The 21477-nt window shown below is 41.4% G+C and overlaps 2 protein-coding genes across 2 annotated transcripts in view; one reads left to right on the top strand and one right to left on the bottom strand.

Moving 5' to 3' along the window:
• LOC134663969 (zinc finger protein Xfin-like) overlaps nucleotides 1–5686 on the top strand; it is a 38823-nt gene extending 33137 nt beyond the window's left edge. Inside the window, exons 21-27 of the mRNA XM_063520526.1 lie at nucleotides 42–260; nucleotides 356–594; nucleotides 1027–1179; nucleotides 2023–2193; nucleotides 2905–2994; nucleotides 3426–3485; nucleotides 3849–5686. Of these exons, the coding sequence (XP_063376596.1) occupies nucleotides 42–260; nucleotides 356–594; nucleotides 1027–1179; nucleotides 2023–2193; nucleotides 2905–2994; nucleotides 3426–3485; nucleotides 3849–3950 (1034 nt within the window). The 3' untranslated portion in view covers nucleotides 3951–5686. The remainder of the gene's footprint in view (nucleotides 1–41; nucleotides 261–355; nucleotides 595–1026; nucleotides 1180–2022; nucleotides 2194–2904; nucleotides 2995–3425; nucleotides 3486–3848) is intronic.
• A 281-nt stretch (nucleotides 5687–5967) lies between these two features.
• The window catches only part of LOC134664018 (patronin), an 89239-nt gene continuing 73729 nt past the window's right edge, over nucleotides 5968–21477 (bottom strand). Inside the window, exons 20-29 of the mRNA XM_063520582.1 lie at nucleotides 20463–21096; nucleotides 20096–20227; nucleotides 19836–19940; nucleotides 19206–19392; nucleotides 16850–16918; nucleotides 15335–15430; nucleotides 13264–13371; nucleotides 11046–11222; nucleotides 8956–9238; nucleotides 5968–7987 (exon numbers count right to left, since the gene is read on the bottom strand). Coding sequence (XP_063376652.1) covers nucleotides 7843–7987; nucleotides 8956–9238; nucleotides 11046–11222; nucleotides 13264–13371; nucleotides 15335–15430; nucleotides 16850–16918; nucleotides 19206–19392; nucleotides 19836–19940; nucleotides 20096–20227; nucleotides 20463–21096 — 1936 coding nt within the window. The 3' untranslated portion in view covers nucleotides 5968–7842. The remainder of the gene's footprint in view (nucleotides 7988–8955; nucleotides 9239–11045; nucleotides 11223–13263; nucleotides 13372–15334; nucleotides 15431–16849; nucleotides 16919–19205; nucleotides 19393–19835; nucleotides 19941–20095; nucleotides 20228–20462; nucleotides 21097–21477) is intronic.

Here is a 21477-nt window from a genome sequence, read left to right as displayed (position 1 = left end):
CCACACCCACCGACCGTCATGGCTGGCGCACCTGGGTGGAGCCCTGAGGCACCGGTGCGCGGTGTGCGCGCGCGGGTTCGCGGAGCGCGGCGCGCTGCTCAAGCACCAGCGCCGCCACACCGGCGAGCGCCCCTTCCGCTGCCCGCTCTGCCCCAGGGCCTTCGCCGACTGCTCCAACCTCAACAAGCACAAGAAGGTACCACACCCACCGACCGTCATGGCTGGCGCACCTGGGTGGAGCCCTGAGGCACCGGTGCGCGGTGTGCGCGCGCGGGTTCGCGGAGCGCGGCGCGCTGCTCAAGCACCAGCGCCGCCACACCGGCGAGCGCCCCTTCCGCTGCCCGCTCTGCCCCAGGGCCTTCGCCGACTGCTCCAACCTCAACAAGCACAAGAAGGTACCACACCCACCGACCGTCATGGCTGGCGCACCTGGGTGGAGCCCTGAGGCACCGGTGCGCGGTGTGCGCGCGCGGGTTCGCGGAGCGCGGCGCGCTGCTCAAGCACCAGCGCCGCCACACCGGCGAGCGCCCCTTCCGCTGCCCGCTCTGCCCCAGGGCCTTCGCCGACTGCTCCAACCTCAACAAGCACAAGAAGGTACCACACCCACCGACCGTCACAACCCTACATAAAATTGACTGGGTTATAGGCCACCCTTAGATATTATACGGAAAAACCGGACAAGTGCGAGTCGGACTCGCGCGAAGGATTCCGTACCGTTACGCAAAAAACGCCAAAAAGAATCACGTTTGTTGTATGGGAGCCCCACTTAAATATTTATTTTATTCCGTTTTTAGTATTTATTGTTATAGCGGCAACAGAAATACATTATCTGTAAAAAATTCAAATGTCTATCTATTACGATTCACAAAATATAGCCTGGGTTACATTACGGACTGTTGATTACGTCCAATTCAACCAACCGATCAAAACCCGCAATGTAATGAAACACGCATACATCGTATCGTCTAAAGGAGCCCTTAGTGAAGGTCATTAGTTCGATTGATAAAATAAACCTTGCATCAACAGCAAGTGCACAAGCAAGTAAGCCTGCTGGTCGACAAGAACCTCCCGGTGCCGGCCGCGGCCGCCCCCGCCAGCCCGCAGGACGAGCGCGTTATATACGTGGCCTACGACGTAGACTCCGGCCCCACCGCCTTCCACATCGTCGAATCCGACCAGGTACAGATATTAGGACCTATTGCAATAGTATATGTACTACACCAGACCATAAACCAGACACATGAAACGTTGAAGCGAATCTGGTGTTCAAGACCGCCTTTCTAATCAGATTTCAATGGTATTGCCAATGACAGATTTGCAGTCTTTGCCGCCCTAGGGCCCAGGCCCTGTAGCCGCCCCTTATCAGTACCCATCATATTGACTACATTTTGAGTTATTTCTTGTTATCATCAATTTTTTTGTCACAATTTGCCGCCCCTAATATCTTGCCGCCCTAGGCCCGGGCCTACTTGGCATTAGAGCAAATCCGCCACTGGGTATTGCTTGTAACTATACTGCGTGTTTGTTTGCATTAGTTAAACAGTAATACCTAGAATAAGGTTCCGACGAATTTAGAGCATCATCCTTTTTTTGAAGTCAGTTAAAAAGCCTTCCGTTTGTAAAGCAAACTACAAGCGTTCATAAAACTTGCGTCTACTCGCTACTTTCTTCTGTTGCAAGACTTAACAGAGGATTAGCACATAAATAAAGATAACATCTATTCCGTGGCAAAATGTCAGCGTCAGAAATAATCACCAAACTTAACCCAATTAGCAGAGCCCATAGAATTATTTTACACATAGCGATTTTTGGGTACACTAGTAGTCTTCTTCTTGATCGTAACCTCATGTCTGAGGGACGTGACTCCTAAGGGTTATTCTTCCTACCACTGCTCTCCAGGCCTCTCGATCTTCGGGCATCTGCATCGTTGCCTGGAGCGAAGTCTCAGTAATATTTTGGACCACTCTACTGGGTGCAAGTCTTCTACTCTTTAGTAAAGTACCTAAAAATTTTTACCCACAGATGACGACAATAGAAAACGACACGGTGCTGAAAGACACCCTGTACTCGGGCTCCTCGCTCCTGCGGCGGCCCGAGCTGCCCGAGCCGGAGCCCGTGGAACAGATGGAACAGGTGGAACACGTCCTGGAGGAGATGGAACCTGTGGTGCTGGAGGAGAGCGAACATATGCCGGTGAGTGTTGGCTGAAAGACACCCTGTACTCGGGCTCCTCGCTCCTGCGGCGGCCGGAGCTGCCCGTGCCGGAGCCCGTGGAACAGATGGAACATGTTCTCGAGGAGATGGAACCTGTGGTGCTGGAGGAGAGCGAACATATGCCCGTGAGTGTTGGCTGAATTCGTATACGTTATACGCCTTTCCAGTTTTTGACTTTTAAAAACTATAATTCTTTGGCGGAAATGATGCTTGACATCAGGCGTCTTCAGTCTTTCTGTTCTAAGAACCACAGCTAATAAGCGTCCTTCCTTTTTACTCGTCGGATTGTATGGCCTTTTAACTCCCCTTCTTTCTTTCAGTGAGTTGCATTGGCTCACGGGACGTAGTTTGGAGTGGTTAAGACTGGCCTCTTCTGTTAACAGTCAAACCCAGCATAGTGCAATTAAGTACCAACGTTAATTAAAACGAGATGCAATGCTCTAGTTTTGACTTCTCTTTCGGTCACACTTAATCGTAGAGCTCAACCCGTTTTACAAAAATAAATCCATGTTTCCAACCTGAGGGCCCACCGCGAACCACGTTCGACGTGTTGCCTCCCTGTCACACTTACTTACGAATTTACAAGTGCGACAGAGAGGCAACACGTCGAATGTGGCTCGCGGTAGGCCCTCTGCTCATCTGGAGAGAGATCTATTGTGCGTCATTTTCTACAATGGTATTGTTTGTCAGGTGACGGACGAGCAAGGAAACCCGCTGCACTTCACAATGCAGGACGGCACGCGGCTAGCCATCACTTCAGCCGACGGAAAGTCTTTGCAGGTAACATAGACATAGTCTGGACAAGTGCACATGTTCCAATAGGGGTCACTAATAAGGTTAAGTTGAAGGATTTGATTGTTGGCGCGAAATTGGAATGTTTATTGAAGTTAAAATTGAAGTATAAGTTTTCGAATAAGACCACATAGTGCAAAAGCCATAACTTCATCGCGCGTGGTCCTTATAGTTAGTCACTCTTGGGAACACTCACACCATCCCTCTAACCCGGGGTTAAGCGGTTAAACCGTTAACCTAGTCTCAAATTATACTGGTAACCATGATAACTCCAGTTTTATCTCGTTAACCCCGGTTAATGGTGCAAGTGGCCCGTAGGCACCTGTCTCACCACATGGAGTGACATGGACTGCTTTCGAACTTGAATTAGTATTTTGAAAAATCGCTGTTTCCTAATCCTCGTCGGTGTTTTTTTACAGGTTATCACTCAAGATGGCCAGACGATACCAGTAGAAATCAATGGATTCGCAGATGAAGAGGTACCTTTATCAAATCAACTTGTTAACGTTTGAAAAACGTAATTTTATAGGATTTTTCGGGTTAATAAGCCAGAGAACATATTGTTAAAAATGTATGATAATAGGCTACATTCCTACTAGTCAAACCAGCTTCTTTTTTAGAACTGTCAAAACAATTTGCTAATATGGATTTTATATGAAAATGAATGTAGTGACGTCACAGTCAACTCGCCTACTTTTTATATTTCAATCCGATTTATTAAATAGAAATAGTGCTTAAAAATAACTGCTGTCTGTGTCTTTCTAATTATTATCTGGTGCTTTATACCGTGCAAGATGTGAAATAATTTATTTTGATTAGAGGAAACATCCCTATTGTTGCAGGAGATAGAAAACCCGGACACGATAGTGCACCAACTCAACCTGCAGAAGACGGTCGACACCGACGGCGCCTCCCACGTCGCCCACTACTTTACCATCGTCTAGGCACCAAACACATGTTTCAACTAATTGAATAGTGCATAACTGTTATAATCGTATTTTCTCGGAAACGTTCGTATTTGTCATGCTACTTCAATCTCAGTAGGTACTAGGTACCGAGACTGACTGAAATAGCAAGACACGTTCGTAAGTTTCCGTGAAAATACGATGGAAAGTAATTATGCACTACATCTGTAATCTATATAAATGCACTTTCCAGTTACACGATTGAATCGATTAAATTCTAGCCAAGTCCCTAAGCCTTAGCTAAGTCAATTTTTCCTTTAAAAAATTCGGACTAGAATTTTTTCCGAAATTTAAGAACCACTACAATACCAAACTACTATACTATGTAGCAGTGGCGGCGCGTCTAGATTATTCGTAGGCAAGCCGTAGCTAAGTTACCCTTCCTTTACATCACAAGTTTAAAGAAAATGGCCCAAGAGCCTGAATATCAGACAAGCCGATGGGAATCGTGTTCTATGGACGCTCCGCCACTGCTATGCAGTCATTTTTATATAATCAGTTCGATAATCTGGAACTTATGCAGTCTCAAGTCGTTTTTACAAGAAAGACAATTTTTTTTTACTAAAATACCCAATGAAATAAATGGAACATACCTTTTTATCGAAACATAAGAGACTGAATATGCCAGCTAAACTATACTTTATAGTTCTTTTTTATTTATTATACATTCGATTACTATCTCTACGATTAGTCTCAAGTATTTTTAACACAAAAGGTAAATACTGTTTTACTTGAATACTCACTGAAATAAATAGGTACATTAAATTCAACCAATATAAGGTTGATCCACACCATTAATTTTATATTTTGAATTTTATTATTTCAGTAATAAAGTTTTACCAATTCTGCGATAAAGAGAGAATTAATTCACACACTACTGATATTTATATTTTTAAAACAGCTGGGATTAGCGTATGGTATTCAAAACCGAAAACACAATGTTCACAATGATCTCAATTTAGTGTATGTATAGTTGAAGTTATTTGAGATGAACATAGTAGGGTAAATCTTCAAATACTGGCCACTGTTCAATAACGGAATTCATTTTAGTATATAAGGTGGCTAGTTATTATAGGGTGCCCAGTTATTGACACCTTATACTAAAGATTAATTCTGTTTATAGGTGAATAGAATTCATTTTTAAGTATAAGGTGGCCAGTTATTAGACAGTGACTAGTAATTGACGATTTACCCTATACCATGTTTCAATGTCGGCCTAAATTTACTCAAAATCATAAAGATCTTGTCAGTATCGCTCCTCTCAAATAATTTTAAGTCAAGGTATGCCCTGGCCGATTTGTGGTATTTAATTTCGATTCGATTTACAGAGTGATTTCTTTTATGAAGCTATGTAAAAATGTAATAGTAATGTTGTTACCACGAATCGGCCTAGACAGAACTTAACCATACATAATGTACCTATATGATGTGCAATCTACATTTTGTACTTGTAAATTTTTCAAGGTTTTAGTTAATATTCTAATAATTTAATGATTAGCAATATAGCGACTTGTATTTATTAAGATAGCATGCTTTTACTAACTGTAAGTTATACCGTGGATTGTATTTTTTATTTATCTTTTAATTAAATTTGATTTTACATTTTAAGATGAACAGTTGAATGATTGGACCATACTTAATTTATTTAATTGGTATTATGGAAGAAAGTGTTTATGTTCTATGGATAATATAATAATTAAAGTTGATTTAAAACATGACTTCGTTTTTTTGTATCTATGCAACGGAATTGCAACCCTGTCAGTAGCGTTGTGTAAGCGCGTGGGAAATTGAGAATAAATACAGCGACCGCTAGTGCGGAACATCATAGGGTAATTCGCCAGTTTAACCAGGATATTTGACCACCACACACGTGGAAGATTAATGAAGAGGTTCAATATTTCATGAAAGATGCTAGTCAGAAACTTCCGTGGTCAGGTTAGGGCGTAACAAGCTTCAGTTAATTAGTATTAGGGAAGGTTCAAATGAAACAATTCAGTAATATGAAATTCAATATTATTCGTTATGTTTTTGTATTAATACAATATATTTGCATACCATAATATACTATCGGTAGTATATTTATTGATGACCAATCATTAAACAATGAAAGAATGATATTCATCAATTTTCGTTTAACATTCTTTTAATAAATAGCTGTATACAAAACAATTATTTACAGGGTAAGGCAGTACGTTACGCCGTAAGCGCCTCTTACTTTAGCTATACAAGCGGTAAAAAAATGGGAATCGAACGAACGTCACTAAACAAATACATAATGATCTAATCTTAATCCAGTCAAATTGAAATAATTACTAACGAGTTACAATATTATAACAAATAAGCGATATTAGTTTGTGAATTTGTTATTCTAGATAAGGGACAGTTTAATTTCGTACCTACACAATCGACAGTTTGGCTGCGGGGTTTGTGACCATTGGAACAATATCGACCATCTCACTAATACATATGGCAAACGTCTCGTCTACACAGAACACCGCTGCTCAACACAACACCGACGCCGGCACGTCTCCCTCACTAATATGTATACAATTGTGCGTCTTATTCCATTGGAATAAGTTAAAACATGTGTACATATTAATGAACTGTATGCAGAGACGCGACGGCCGCTTCAACTTGAGTGTAACGTGATTCAGCATCCGTGCGCTACGGGGCCAAAGGAATGGGATTTAGCGCCGTACTTTTAATTATTTATAGAAAATAACATTTTCGCAAGAGGTCCCGCCTCGACCTAATTTAAGAATTAGACGACGTACAAATTAATTTATTCCATTAACATTTTCTAAAAGAAACTAATAAAGTCTATACGTAAATTTGATAAAATCAATCGCTATAATTCTCAACTACATCTTTATGACTTGATTTTTCTTATAAATAATTTTCTCGAACTTATTTTCATAAGAGAACACTTTGCACTGCACATTTTTGTAGCATTCATACTTCCACAGATGCAAAAAAACCGAGTGTCAAGTCTCCAAATCCAATTCCTTGCGCTGAACCACGTCAACCACCAGCTCGCATCGCGTAACCAATCGACATAACCTAATCCGATTCGAGCTTCGTCCTCCACATCTGTACATACACAGGCGCGACCGAGCACGTGGCGGGGACCAACAACACAGACATCGTAAAGGGCAGGGCGTTACAAAAGCAAATGGTAGGTAAATGTACCCACTGCACAAGTGTACATACACTATAGTCTACTGGGTGAATTCGGGATCATGATCCCAAATGACAAAAGTGATAGATCGTCCTGAACAACTTTTCCCGAGGGACTGACAACCAAGAAATAGCAAAAATGTAATCAGGTATACCATAAAAACTTAAAAGCTCAGAGTAGCTGAAACGTTTCTGATCTCATGGAAAAAGTAGTAGGGCTATCTTCATCATTCTATGCCATTCGAAATCATGATTACGCTCACAAAAGTCGTTCTCTATAATACTCTATATCGTCAGGTGACAACTAAAACTCACTAATTACCACAAGTTCAAAGCCATAGTAAACCTAAACTGTGCCAAAACAAGGTTGGTTTTTGTAAGTTTGTTGTTCGGTAAGACTCACCTTTAGAGTGACTGCTTACCATCAGGCGGGCCGTATGTACATATAAAACATAATATATTTATTTTGGAATGGGTGAGTTTTGATTGTAACCTAAAAATATTTTATTTGCAATGAGTGAGTTTCGGTTGTCACCTGATTTGACAGTGCCGTTTTTTGCCTTTATTCCAAACACTGTTAAAAGCATAAAAGCCACTTTGTTTCCACTTCCACAGATATAATAACAGTTAGTCCGCCCTCTCCGGTACCCAACGCCACAGTATCACTGATCCCCCGGCTCATCGACTAGAACGCCTATATGACGAGGGCCATGTCCTTCTTGCTCGGCAGCTGCACCTTCTTGCCCTGCCACAGCGAGTTGTGTATCGTGAACGCGTCGATCGTCACCGTCAGGTGCTTCGTGTGCACTTGCGAGAAGCACTTGCTGCCCGAATTGTATCTGGAACAAGTGTAATTCAAAATATTTAGTAAAATACTACCACCACGGACTAACAGCCCAGCGAAGGAAGTCCACCCACAAGATGGACAGAAGATCTTGTTAAGGTCGCCGGAAGATGCTGGATGCGGGTCGCTTCCAACCGGTATTTGTATTTATTTATTGTATACATGTACAGTACAATGATGCATAAGAATACATGGTGTTAATTATATATCTTAGGAATAGTACATGCTACCCTGTGAGGGCATTACAATGACGTATGGAGGTCCAAGGGGGGACCTATGTTCAGCAGCGGACGTCTTATGGCTGAGATGATGATGATGAGTAACATAATGTCATGTGGTAAACATACTCTTTTGCGCCAAAGTCGTCATTTAGATTTTCCTATAATTTAAATATGCTCTGTCATCCCCATAATTGATAGGAATCTAATGTCAATCCGTTAAACGGTGTACGTACTCTGACATTAATATATTAGAAAATTATAACCCTTCTTTGGCATTCGGATAAAAGGGAGGTTAGTTTCAGATTCAGGTGATGACAATGTTAAAATTAACCTATCAATAAAGCCAAGTCAATTATGGGCAACACAATCCCAATTATCTGTTTAAGATCGTCTCCGTACATTTGGCAGAATTGGATATGCGAGCCATGTGTCAAAATAACAGACGCTCTTATTCTCTTACAAAAAGTTGTGTCCTTAATTATTATGTTGGATACCTAAACAGTACGAGGAAGTATTTCGCCTCTACGCTAACTAACAATAGTCAAGATAATACTCACTTTGAAGAACTTATTAAACATCCTATCATTAACATTCTTCGGTCCCGTGCCGTAAAGCTTCGTGACGTATTCCGTATCCGGACAGTACGAGTAGAGCGCCCTGAACTGGCACCCGGCATCACTAAACAGTTCGAGAAAGTATCTCATCTAAGATCTAACTACACCAACTAGCAGTCAATACTCACTTGAAGAACTTATCAAACATCCTATCATTAACATTCTTCGGTCCCGTGCCGTACAGCTTCGTGACGTGTTCCGTATCGGGACAGTACGAGTAGAGCGCCCTGAACTGGCACCCGGCATCTCTGAACAGCACGAGGAAGTGCTTGGCCTCGGAGCGCGCGATCTCCTCCAGGACCCGCCGCTTGGCCTCCGCGTTCACGGCGCCGGGGAACACGCAGTACTCGACGGCGTTCAGCATGATGCCGCGGTTCGACTTGGTCGCCGGCTGCTTGTACAGCCGGGGGCCTGCAATGTCACATTGTTTCATTGTTAACTTGTACTGTAGCTTCCTATGGGGGTGCGGGATTCACATTTATAGACTTTAATAACATGAAGTAGTCACGTTCCGTGATCGTTGAGCCATTTAGGGTGGAACTACATCTATTAGCATCAAGCCGCATTTTATAAATGTGAAATCGCTCGTTAGTATGAAGATGCGTACGCATGTTTTCACCTTTTTGATGCGTACGCATCTTCATACTAACGAGCAATTTGTCATATATAAAATGCGGCTCGATGCTGATAGATGTGATTCCACCCTTAGGGTTCTAGCTAAATTGGACATACCATAGCATAAGTATTGAACAACCAATTTAGCTAGGTCCCTATGGCTCAACAATCACGGAGCGTGACTGTACAAGCGTTGTATCCTCTATCATAAGTTTTTATTCAATTTTAGAGTTACGTAACTACTGTATTACACCATTGGCGGAAAATGTGTGAAATGCTAATAGCTACGGTCGAATGTGACAAAAAAAAACATTAATTTTAGTGGATACATATTTTAATTTCAAGAACTCAAAAACGTACAAATAAACGTGAAGACACTTTTTATTTATTATTGGACTTCACTTATGTAATATAAAGTATTTAAATCTCTATAATTTTGATGTGAATGTAATGATACAAATGCAGTGATGGATGTAGTGCTGAGTGTTATAGTTGTGAGTAAGCCGAAGCACGCAATCGTTGTTAGGTCAAAATGCTCCAATCAAAACCATGCCTTATAGTAAACTTATACTCGAAGTATGTATGTAATAATTGGTACGTGGTTCTGTTGGCATGACATGGTTTGACATCTACGTGCCATTATTTTAGGCATGTTACAGCACTAACAGTAATATTAATCATTTTATTACTACTAATAGTACTGGAGCCACGGGGTTTTTAAATTATCAAATTACTGAGTAAAAACACATTGGTAAACTAAAATACTAAACTTTTGTAACCTGCAGTACCCGGAAATATAATGATAAAGAAAAATGTAATCCGTGGCCCAAGTAGTTATAATAATTGTCAGTTTCTAGTGCATTATAATTGAACTTCCTACTTAGTGTTCTGGCGAGTGATAACAAATAAAGATTCGTGTTACATTCGTTTTGCTACTTTCAACTTTAATAAGATTCCTTACTTCGTAACTGTAATTCATCTACCGTTTTATCTACTTAGGTTTTTGTGTAAGTGTAATTTTAATTTGCATGTATTACACTATCTACAATTTATAAGATTATATTTTAGGACCTTTCCGCGGATCCTGGGATGCTGAAGAAATAATATATATTTTGTCAAGTTGTAGGTAGGTTAGGCCCTCTTGCACATAAGAGGAGGCCTGTGCCCAGCATTGGGACGTACATAGGCTGGATTATTATTATATTGTAGTCAATTCTTAAACGAATTAGGCCAGGTGTCATTCTTAAGTAGATTATAGCTATTCATTATATACCCAAACATTATGTGATTACTGATTTATATGTGAAGAGCAAAACTAAGAAAGATTATAATAAACAATTCGGATTTCAGTACTAAATTAAAAGTTACAGCTGTTCAAGCAAATCTTGTCAGTAGAAAAAGGCGGCAAATTTAAAAAATGTAGGCGCGTAGGGTTATCGTCCCATAGAAAATTTAAATTTCGCGCCTTTTCCTACTAACAAGATTTGCTTGACCAATTATATATTTTAGCATCATTGAATTTTAGCGTAGAAATCATTCGTCGTAAGAATTTCCGGATCAGACAATTTCAAGAATTTGAGTGTAAGAATGAAGGACGACTCACCAGAATAGTCCATGATGGAGGAGTGCGTGGAGGAGACGTCGGAGGCGTCGTCGGCGTGCTGGCGGCGCTTGCCGATGGCGCCGGGCAGCGAGCCGGGGCCCGAGGCCGGCGAGCCCAGCGCGCGCAGCCCGGGCGAGGCCGCGCGCCGCGGCGGCGTCGCGCGACCGAGGCCCGAGTCTGCAATGTGCCACCTGACTATGTTGCGAGCTCCTCACGGCGAGCTTCTAGTTCCTACGTGTGGTGAAGCGTCCGGAGAGTACACACTAACGCGTTTAAGTTGTTGCATAGTATGTAGTGCCCTACGAGGCTGGAGTAGATTCGAATACTGATACAACCATTGTTTTGCAAATATTTGTTCCTAAATTATAAAAGTTTACTATATATTTAGGAATTTGCCTAAATACCTATCCATTTGATATAAATAGTAGTCTAGTACGCGCAACATCTGCCTTCTGATCTGAGGGACGCGACGGTCGGAGCTGTCAGCGGCGCAATATTGTTTAAAAGAACCTCGACGCGGTCGAAAAAGACAAGAAATTAAAAAAGACGATTTTTATTATTAAGCTTACTATAAATCAATTTTTGTAATGGTGCTACCACCAAATAATATAACATGATGACTGTTATATAACATAATAGTGCTTTACTATGTTGTCACAAGATTAGCCCTCATTTACTTACTCTACAAGTGTGAAGATAACCTCCAGCTTACTCCGGAATACTTTAAATTAAACAATCAGTAATGATCAAAACTTAATAAACGAGATCTTGATAGATCTTTCTTGCCATTATACAGATGTATCATATCATAATATCTGTGACTATATTGCACCTTGATTTCGTAAAATGAAACATTACATACTTCACTAATTTATTACAGAAAAAAATAGGATATGGACGCTTCACCACCGTCTTCTAAAATGACACTAAGATGATCTCGTGTGCCTTCTATCACCATTTGAAATGTATTTTGTAATGATCCTCTAAAAATTTACCAAAATATTCAATTATAATGAAAAATTCTAGGGTTTCATTACTACCATAACAAAACGACATAAACATTTAAATGTAGTATGCTTAAAAATATAAATAATAAACTGCTAACAGTAAAGCAGATTCAGTTTATATAAAAACAAACCCCAATAAACATCATAAACAAAAAATGACGTTTACCCGATTAAAATATGGTAATAAAAATTTGATGACTACCTTAAATACAAACCAATAAATTTCTTATAAAACTAATCTGAATTAACATTATTGTTGTTAGTAACATTTTATTCTATTAATTTGACTAGCATAAAATTAGAATTAGTTAGGGATTATTTTCTTAATAGGATACCTATATGAATAAAAGAACATATTTAAAAGAAACATAATTATCAAGCGTAAAATACTAAATGTGTACTATACTACCTACGTACGGTGGGTACCAAAGCCAACTAATCTACATATGCGAAACTAAAGAAAAGAAGCCTCAAAACATTTTGTATTTTACGCAAATTACATAATACACCATATAATTATTTACCGTAACATAAACTTATATACCTGAGTATATATAAGCGGATATAGTAAAGGTAAATGTCGAACTATGTCACACCAACACCATATAGAACATGCTCTAACACCGACCCTAGGGATACCGCGTAAAATAAACCATAACCTCTATACATACGTATATATTGCCAATGACCCAAGAAACGAAATGTGCACAGAATACGCGTTCGAGAAGTACCGCGGCGGCGGCGAATGGTTCTACGACTGCTTTGCTTTTAAAATTAAAAACAAAAGTGCAGTTGTGGCCGTTAAAAACAATTTACAATAGAGAAGAGTAGGTATAATTATTAATTGAAGTACGATTTGTGATAAATGATTAAGAATTTGAGCTTGAATTAAAGATACAGGTATGTACAAATATTAAGAACACAGTCAATGACAGTCATTGTAGTGGCTAATTCACAGGCAAACACCAATATGACACAACTATCCGATATGATAAGATAGATGTATATAAATGTGTTTCTCTATCTTTATATCCAATACCTGCGTCTCTCGCGCATCTTACCTCTGAATAAGCCACTTCGTCAAAACAGCAATTGAACCTTCGCCGCGCCCAGTTCTTCAGAACGCGCGCAAACAAAAAAGAACCCAAACGCACCATAAACAAAAGCGAAGATCGCACCGTGCCGAGACGGCGTACTGAAACGTGTCTTACCGCACAAGTTCATTAGAGAGCTAGACTTCCGTCCCGCCTTAAAGTTATTCTGGTAAGTGGAATATTTAGACCTTCCACGGGCCGACTGTGGTTCCTCATTCACGCGCTCTGAAATGTTTTCTATAGTCATCACGCCAAACTCATGCAATACCGCGCAAACACATGCAGCTCGCGGGCGAGACCATCGTCATCATTATTCATCTTTAAATATATGGCAAACAAAATTAATACTAAAAACGCGATATGTAGACACATGACTGAGCATATTATAGGGAACCAATATTAATGCGCGGAAGGTCTAGGCACGTCGAGTGGAGAATCAAGCGCAAAAAACCTGTTACGGAATCATAGCTGGTTCCGAACTACATACAAGGCCAAAATATAAATATAAAAGCATAATTTTGTGACTCTATACATTGCTACTGCGCTGTAATATACATAATAATTGAGAGATATAATTTGGTTTGAAATAATACAAGCGTTCTACGAAATAAATCAAAGAAGCTTTCTTAACATTTTAGGGGTTCAATATCGCAATCTGTTTCATAATATAATGTGCAATAGAATTTAGATCCGGATCAAAATATATCAGAATCACTTGAAATACCAAACAATTTAGAAATGTTCTTACTTTTCTGAATTACATCAGTGTGAAGCAGATTTTAGTGGTCTGATATATATTTTTTGATTGCACGTGACACTTAACGATTGACGATCGCTTCCATACAAATTTTATTTAAAATAGTTAGTTATTGCAGCTTGTATGAAAACGACGATACGTTTGAAGACGTTGCTCATTAGGTAGAAACAACATCACATTAGAATACATTAATCACGTCGATTGATTAAACGAGTATGAATTTTTAATTCGGAGAATAATTAAGTCTTATTTTCTGGTCAATCAATCGAAGCGACGGCTTTGATTTGCAAGATATAGCAAGCATTTCATATGAGAATAATAGCTGATACTCAAAATGAACATGTCTTCTTGTGGCATTGAGAGATACAGCTATTATTTTCAACTAGATAAGTTCCCAAAAACAGTTTCAATCATAATTCTGATATTAATCTCTCATGTGAATTACTGTTGTGTTATGTTAGCCGGAAAAGAGGCTTTAGACATATTTGAATTAAGTGTTTTTTTCCAAAAGAAAATATGATGATTTGATGAATCCTGTTTTTGGGATATTTCCAGCAAAGCACGGGGGACATATCAAAACAAAAACTGAGAAACTTCATTCGTGTTATCTCACTCCAAGCAACAGTCGAAGGAAAGAGACGGCACGACAGCAGTTTCGGAAAAGTTAGTGAAAACAAATCAAGTGCAGCATGGAAACGCTTACGCCGGTGTTCGATTCGATATCGCGGGATAATGAGCCGAATCGGAGTTAGGGTTCTGCGATTTACATCTATTAACTTTTTTTTTTCATGGTAGTTGCTTTAGTTAGACTGAAAATTCGACGTAATCACATTTTGAATTAGTTCGCACTTATGCTTTCTCGATTGTAGTGCAATTTAAGTCTCGGTTTCAAAATGCACGCATAGTGTTAAGAGGATACTGGACGACTATCCTCCCTGGATATTGACATTGTTGACATTTAATATTTTTACGCAATTTGATGATTTTTAACTACAACTATGAAAACGGAGGGGCCGTTTTTTTGTGGTTAATATACATTAAATTGCGTATAAATGTATTCCATTATGTTAATATCCGGAAATGAAAATCGGGAATATACGGTTGTACGCAGAAGCGGTCACGTGACATCGTCCTCTTTTGGGTATCGTCTTGGGTCGTCCCATTCGTTTTTCGTCAATTTCTTAAATTAGTCCTATTCTGTTTTCGTCACTCATTCTACATTGAAAGCCACCGACGATTGTGACGAATGTAGAGTGAGTGACGAAAGCAGAATAGGACTAATTTAAAAACTTGACGAAAAACGAATGGGACGACCCAAGACGATACCCTCTTTTGTCAGCGCTTGTTCAAATCGGATCGAACCGTACGTAAGCGTCCCACGCCCCACACACAGTAGAGCAGTTAGTGGCTGGTGGTGTGGTGGTGTCTCACCTCGCGAGGTCTTGCAGCTGCCGCGGCGGCCGAGCGCGCCGCCGGCCGCGCTGGCGGGCGACACGCCGCCGCCGCCGCGCTCCTCCGAGGGCGAGTCTGCAATGCGGTTAGTGTGCGTGATGCTTTATGCGCTCATTCCGTGAACGTTCACCTCTGGACTACCGACAGTGGAGTGAATCAACTATTTCTTGTTTCAATTTTTTTTTTTCGATGTGGCGCGCGCACAGTTCTTGTGAGCAAGGACCCCGCTAAGGATACGGGCGAGCCTTGCTCATATGCATATCTGTCGCCAGTTTTCCCTTAGTCGCCTTATACGACACCCACGGGACGAGATGGGGTGGTGCTATTTTTTTCTGATGCCGGCACCACACGATACTCTTGTTTCAGTTAGCACAGGTTGTTAAAAAAAAACCTTGTACCTAATCTTTTTACTAACATGCTTAGCGCCACTTACACCATCCCACTAACCCGGGATTAACCGGTTAAACATAGTTACCATGGTTACCGGTACAATTCGACACCGGATTAGCGGTATAACCGGTTAACCCCGGGGTAGTGGGATGGTGCAAATGGCGCTTAGTTGTTGCCCCAGATGTTCGGCTAATATTAATCCTATAAGACCATGGTGTCAAAGGATTATACGTAATAATTGCAAAGGTTTACAAGAAACAGTTGATCCACTAATTTGCATTTGGAAAAATCAGTTCAAACATTATTAATTTTGTTACAAACAGTAAAAATAGTCCGGAAGTCACAAGATAAGGGTGGTTCAGTCCAGATAAATTAGTTAATCGACACCTTAGTAAACAGAGATATGTTATTATGTTTAACATGTGTATTAGAAGTATATTTCAGTACAACAAAAGGGTGATTCACGTGGAGAGTGGAAAATTAAGTCAAGAACAATCTTGAGCATAGATCACTTTTATAGAACAGGAACATGGTATAATCGTATTCTCAATGCATTGTCCATATCTAAAGAAATGAACCATAAGATTCCCAAGACCATAACAGAACCAGCATGTAGAATGTATGAACAATTCCTTATGGTTAAAAGTATAAATGTTTCCATATGATAGACGTGCTCAATGTAAATTGTGTAATAAGTTCATTGTGTTATAAAGTATATCACAAAGGCTTATATTTATTCCACTGTATTGCAATATTGACCATTGACATAGCAAAACATGCTTTATATCTAAATCGCTCAGGGTAATGAGGACTTTTGAACATGCAATACCTCTGTACAGTCAAAGACTCTATGTGACGTTCCACGGCAAAAGGTACCTTATGGCGGTTGGCGCTTACGTCGCATAGCATCGCAATAATATTGAAGCGGCGAAAATAATAGCGTAAGCGCCAACCGCCATAAGGTACCTTTACCCGTAGGACGTCTTTGACTACCTTTGTTTTATAGAACCAAAAATCTGTGAAGACATGTCACCAAAGATCGATGTTGTCTTTGACTGTACGAGGTAAAAGGGACTTTATCAACATGCAACAAGGTGTATTTACCTCTGTAGAGGCCGGCCCGCTCCGCCAGACTGTCCTGTGAGCCGCGGTAGTAGTCGCGCCGCATGGTGCCTGGTGCACACAGATAGCTAGTACGAGACCACGAAAACTACCGACCGTCTTTGGAATAGACTAAAGTTGGAGGTTTTCGTGATTATCGTGGTAAAGGCAGGGTGGGTTGTAGCATGAGTCAGTGGTAATTTTTTTTAAATCGGTATTCAAGAGCTATAATGGTCTAAGGTCTCATTTCGTACGTGATATTTGTTTAGAAAAATGACTCAGTAGCGAAATCAAACCCCGTTAGAGCGACTGACAACTGATTCTTGCTACAAAAACATTACAATTAGCAGGATACAAGGCACACATACCAAATAATCACTGGAAATCTTTTCGTTTAGGATCGTATTCCACCTATCCAATTTCTTAATCCAATGTGTATTGCGTCTCACATCTTGCTCAATGAAAGAGTAAGACACAATGATATTGAAGAAATTGGACAGGTGGAATACCACCATTACACATATTTTCTGCGAGCTATGATTGCAGCTTTTAGAAGTGGTTTCGACATAGAAAGCATACGTCTACTTCAGAAGAGGGAGGATGGAAGCGCCATCGTAAACGTTGATATTTTATGATAGTAATTACGTTTATAATTGCGCTGCTACACTTTGTCGCTTCAAAGTTGGTGCAGACTTATGATGGTTCTAATATCCTTCTTAATATTCTCTCCAAATTAATGTTCGAGTTACCCATAACTGTTTCCAGTAATTTTTGGTTCGTAGCCAGGATATTTAACGCGTATGCCGTGCGAACGGGGAAGTTGAACAGCTAGGGGGGAAACAAAACTAGAGGCATACGCGACAAGAAACATGCCGAAAGGACATTGATTAGTGCTAAATAGGGCCAAATGTGCATTAATATAAACACGAAATCATTTCAGCATCGTTCTATTTGATGGCAAATTAATTGTTTCAAGGTGTCAACAATTATTTTATACTTAATTTTCCATTAATGCATTTTTCTGGCTGTATTTCCACACGTACTAATGTATAATATTTAGCGTGAATATAAAATGTCATATAATAAAAAATACTGTTTACAAAAAATGTTGTGAACGGGAACACACAACAATTAGTATTAAATTACATATATTTATTTCATATTCATGCTACATGACATTACAAGTCATACAATCAACAGCATACATTTTCTAGTATACGTGGTGGAAGATTTTTAAAAGGTCTCAAAAGAGTTTGTAATAACCGAGATATATGTTAGAGTACCATTTACAGCGCAAATATATACTGTCAATTGTATTGCACAATAAAAAAAAAATCAGTAAATAACAGGACAACATTAGTTCAAAACAGGGGTCACACGGGACGCAAGCGTTTTCGGCGTAATGTGTCAAATATTTAACCTCTAGCCGCCCATACGTCAAACCTTGCCAAGCAAAATGAAATTTTATTTAGTCAACACAAAGTTCAAATTAGAATGGAACAGGAGACCTTTTTATAGGTCTCTGGGCTGCTAGAGGTTAATCAACGTACAGAGGTAGTGCATAATTACTTTCCATCGTATTTTCACGTAAGCTTGTCTTGCTATTTCAGTCAGTGCCGGTACAAAAAGTACAGAGGTTGACTGAAATAGCATTACAAATACGAACGATTCCGAGAAAATACGATGGAAAACAATTATGCACTACATCTGCATGCATCAGTCACGGAGCGTCAATTGTAGTGAAGCTGGACCTAATTTGGTTTATTTTTTTGTATTGTAGATGTAATAAAAGTATTCAATTGATTGAAAATTAGGCAAGACGTTAGGAATAGAGTTTTAAAGACGCTCCGCCACAGCAGGTACATACACAAGTGCGCTGAACTTCGTAATGTGCGCACAATATAAATAATAACGTAAGATAAAGAAAATGTCTGTTTGTAAGTGTTGTAAATATGTGGAGTTCTATGCCTAAAGGGTCCTCAGGCTCAGGCTCAGGCTCCTCCATGTGTATCGACGCGCTGCCGACGTACTCGAAATACAACATCAAATTTTGTGTGGGTTCCAACCGGGCTACTTCTTCTAGTAGCAAGGAGTAGAGTTGGGAGTTCTGTTCTAGGAGCAAGGAGTAAAGTGGGGAGTTCTGTTCTAATAGCAAGGAGTAAAATGGGGGGTTCTGTTCTAGTAGCAAGTAGTAGAGTGGGGGGTTCTATTCTAGGAGAAAGGATTAGAGTAGGGGGTTCTGTTCTACGAGCAAGGAGTAGAGTGGGGGGTTCTGTTCTAGTAGCAAGGAGTAGAGTGGGGGTTCTGTTCTAGTAACAAGGAGTAGAGTGGGGGTGTGTGTCCTGGAGGGGTGACTCACCGGTGAGGTTGGTGGAGGAGGGCTGCTTGCTGCCGAGCAAGCCCTCGGCCTGCTGCAGGGCGCCGCTGTCCACGTGGATGGTCTTGGGGCGCGCGCGCGGCGGCTGCTTGCCGCGCATGCGCGTGGGGGCAGCGCCCGCCGCCGGACGCGCCAGGTCCATGAACTCTGACTTGTCGAGGACTTTGCCCTGGAATACAGATGTTGACGTTAGGCTGAAGTACGTTGACGTTAACGTTGACCGAACACACGCGGTAAATAAAATAATAAAATTTCTCGTACACGCCACTGAATGCTATCTACGAATTATACTTAGCGCCACTTGCACCATCCTACTAACCCGGGATTGACCGGTTAAACCATTAACTCCGTGTCAAATTGTACTGGTAACCATGGTAACTTCAAGTTTAACCGGCTAACCCCGGGTTAATGGAATGGTGCAAGTGGCCCTTAGTGTTAACGATCCCTACTGTAACGTATCGGCCGCGAAACGTCCGCTCGCTCTCGAACACGCTCGACGATGACGTCGGCCGCCATGCATCGGTTAAAACAAATGACAAACAGTCGACGTCAGCTCGTCTCTGCGTTCTAGTGCATTCTGTGGCACTGGGGAGTGAGACTACAAGATCTCACCTCTCGCTCGGCCTCCTCGATGGCCTTCTTGAGCTTATACTGCTGCAGGATGGCCTCGCGCCGTCTCGCTTGCTCCTCTTTCCGAGCCGCGCGCTGTTCCGCCACCTAGAAAAATTTAATTACAAAATGGTGAGCAGAAAAGTGATTTAAACTCAATAAAACCTCCAGCGGAGCAGCGGTCTGCTCGACGGTTGCGCGTCTCATTTACGCTTGCATAGTAATAGCAAAGAGTGAAAGTGACAGTATGACCCAGTTCTCACCTGTTCATCTCTCGCGCGGCGCGCAGCCGCGGCCTGTTCTGCGCGTGCGCGGGCTTCGTCCGCGCGCTGCCGCCGTTGGAGGGAGAGAAGCATAATTCGCTCTTTCTTTCGCTCCATCTCCTCTGCTGAGTTCTGGAAATTAAATACATAGGGTGTTTAGATATTTGGCTTCTTCTTTTTTTTTTCTGCTGCGTGATACTGTCGCGCCAATCATGTGCTAGGCATATAGGGCAATAAAAAGTTAAAAACCAATTTATCGATTAAGTAACCAAGTATTACGAGACAACTTCTCAAACACGGCTAGACAATGTTTCGTAGCTAGGTCCTCAAACTGGTCCTTTTTGAACTCTGTGAAAAGAACACTCACCGGGTCGGGGTTCATCTCGCCGATGACTAGCGCGGCGGGCTCGGCGCCGGGCCGCAGCGGCCTCTCGCGGGCCGCGGCCTCGGCCTCCGGCCGCGAGTCCCGCGCCGGCGAGGCCCGCATCTCCGCGCGGTGCACGGGGAACTCCTGCGGCTCCCAAGCCTCCGGACTCCCCCGCTCCGGACTCTGGTACTCCGTTCTTTCTTTCTTAGGTGACATCCGCTTCACCCGTAGCGGTGGTTTGGGTCGTTTCGGCGCTTCGTTGTCGAAGGATATGTAGAAGCCTTTCTCGTTCGTTTCCTCCTCCTGCTCTAGTTGTTGGAATGAGTTGCGGCTTAAGGAGGGTCTCGTGGGGGAGGGAATGCGGTACGTTCGGGTGCCGGAGGTGATGTTGAGGCGGTTGATGCCTTGTCTGAGGGCGTCGTCTTCCGCGTTTCCAATGAAGGATATATTCTGGGGCTCCATGTCGTCGACGGGCGCGGGACTGGCAGCTCCGAGCTGCTGTAAGCTGACGGGCTCGGGTCTTCTAGAGACTTCTGGAAGCGAGCCCTGCCGTTGGGGGGTTTTCGACCGGCGCGGACTGGTCGTCAGCGGCGGCGATTGAGAGTATTGGTGTTGGTTGGGTATCACAGTGTAGCTGGGGAGAAACACAGTAGGTCAACTTTACAACTCAGATAAAAAGATACGAATGTCTCATTAATAATACTTTAAGTAGTGGTTTTCAATGATGGCCTTTAGTTAATATTACATAATGATTGTTTGTTAAGTTCGGTCCCTTGCTTCATAATAATAGATAATCCATCATTTAACCAATTATATATAAACGATCGAGTCTATTCTAAGTAAGTTCAATTAATAGCGGTCCCCATAGCAAGACAACAGATGTAGATTCAAGTGTTTCAACAGTTCAGATTTTAGTGTAAACACCTGAGGGTGATTTTATCTGTACAGGCAACGAGACATAAATAAGCTTAGTGTTCACTTGACTGACCATACACCAACTGATGTATTTTTATTT

This window comes from Cydia fagiglandana, chromosome 4 (genome assembly GCF_963556715.1).
Source record: "Cydia fagiglandana chromosome 4, ilCydFagi1.1, whole genome shotgun sequence".
In the NCBI taxonomy this organism is placed as follows: domain Eukaryota; kingdom Metazoa; phylum Arthropoda; class Insecta; order Lepidoptera; family Tortricidae; genus Cydia; species Cydia fagiglandana.
This window is presented reverse-complemented; position numbering and strand designations above follow the sequence as displayed.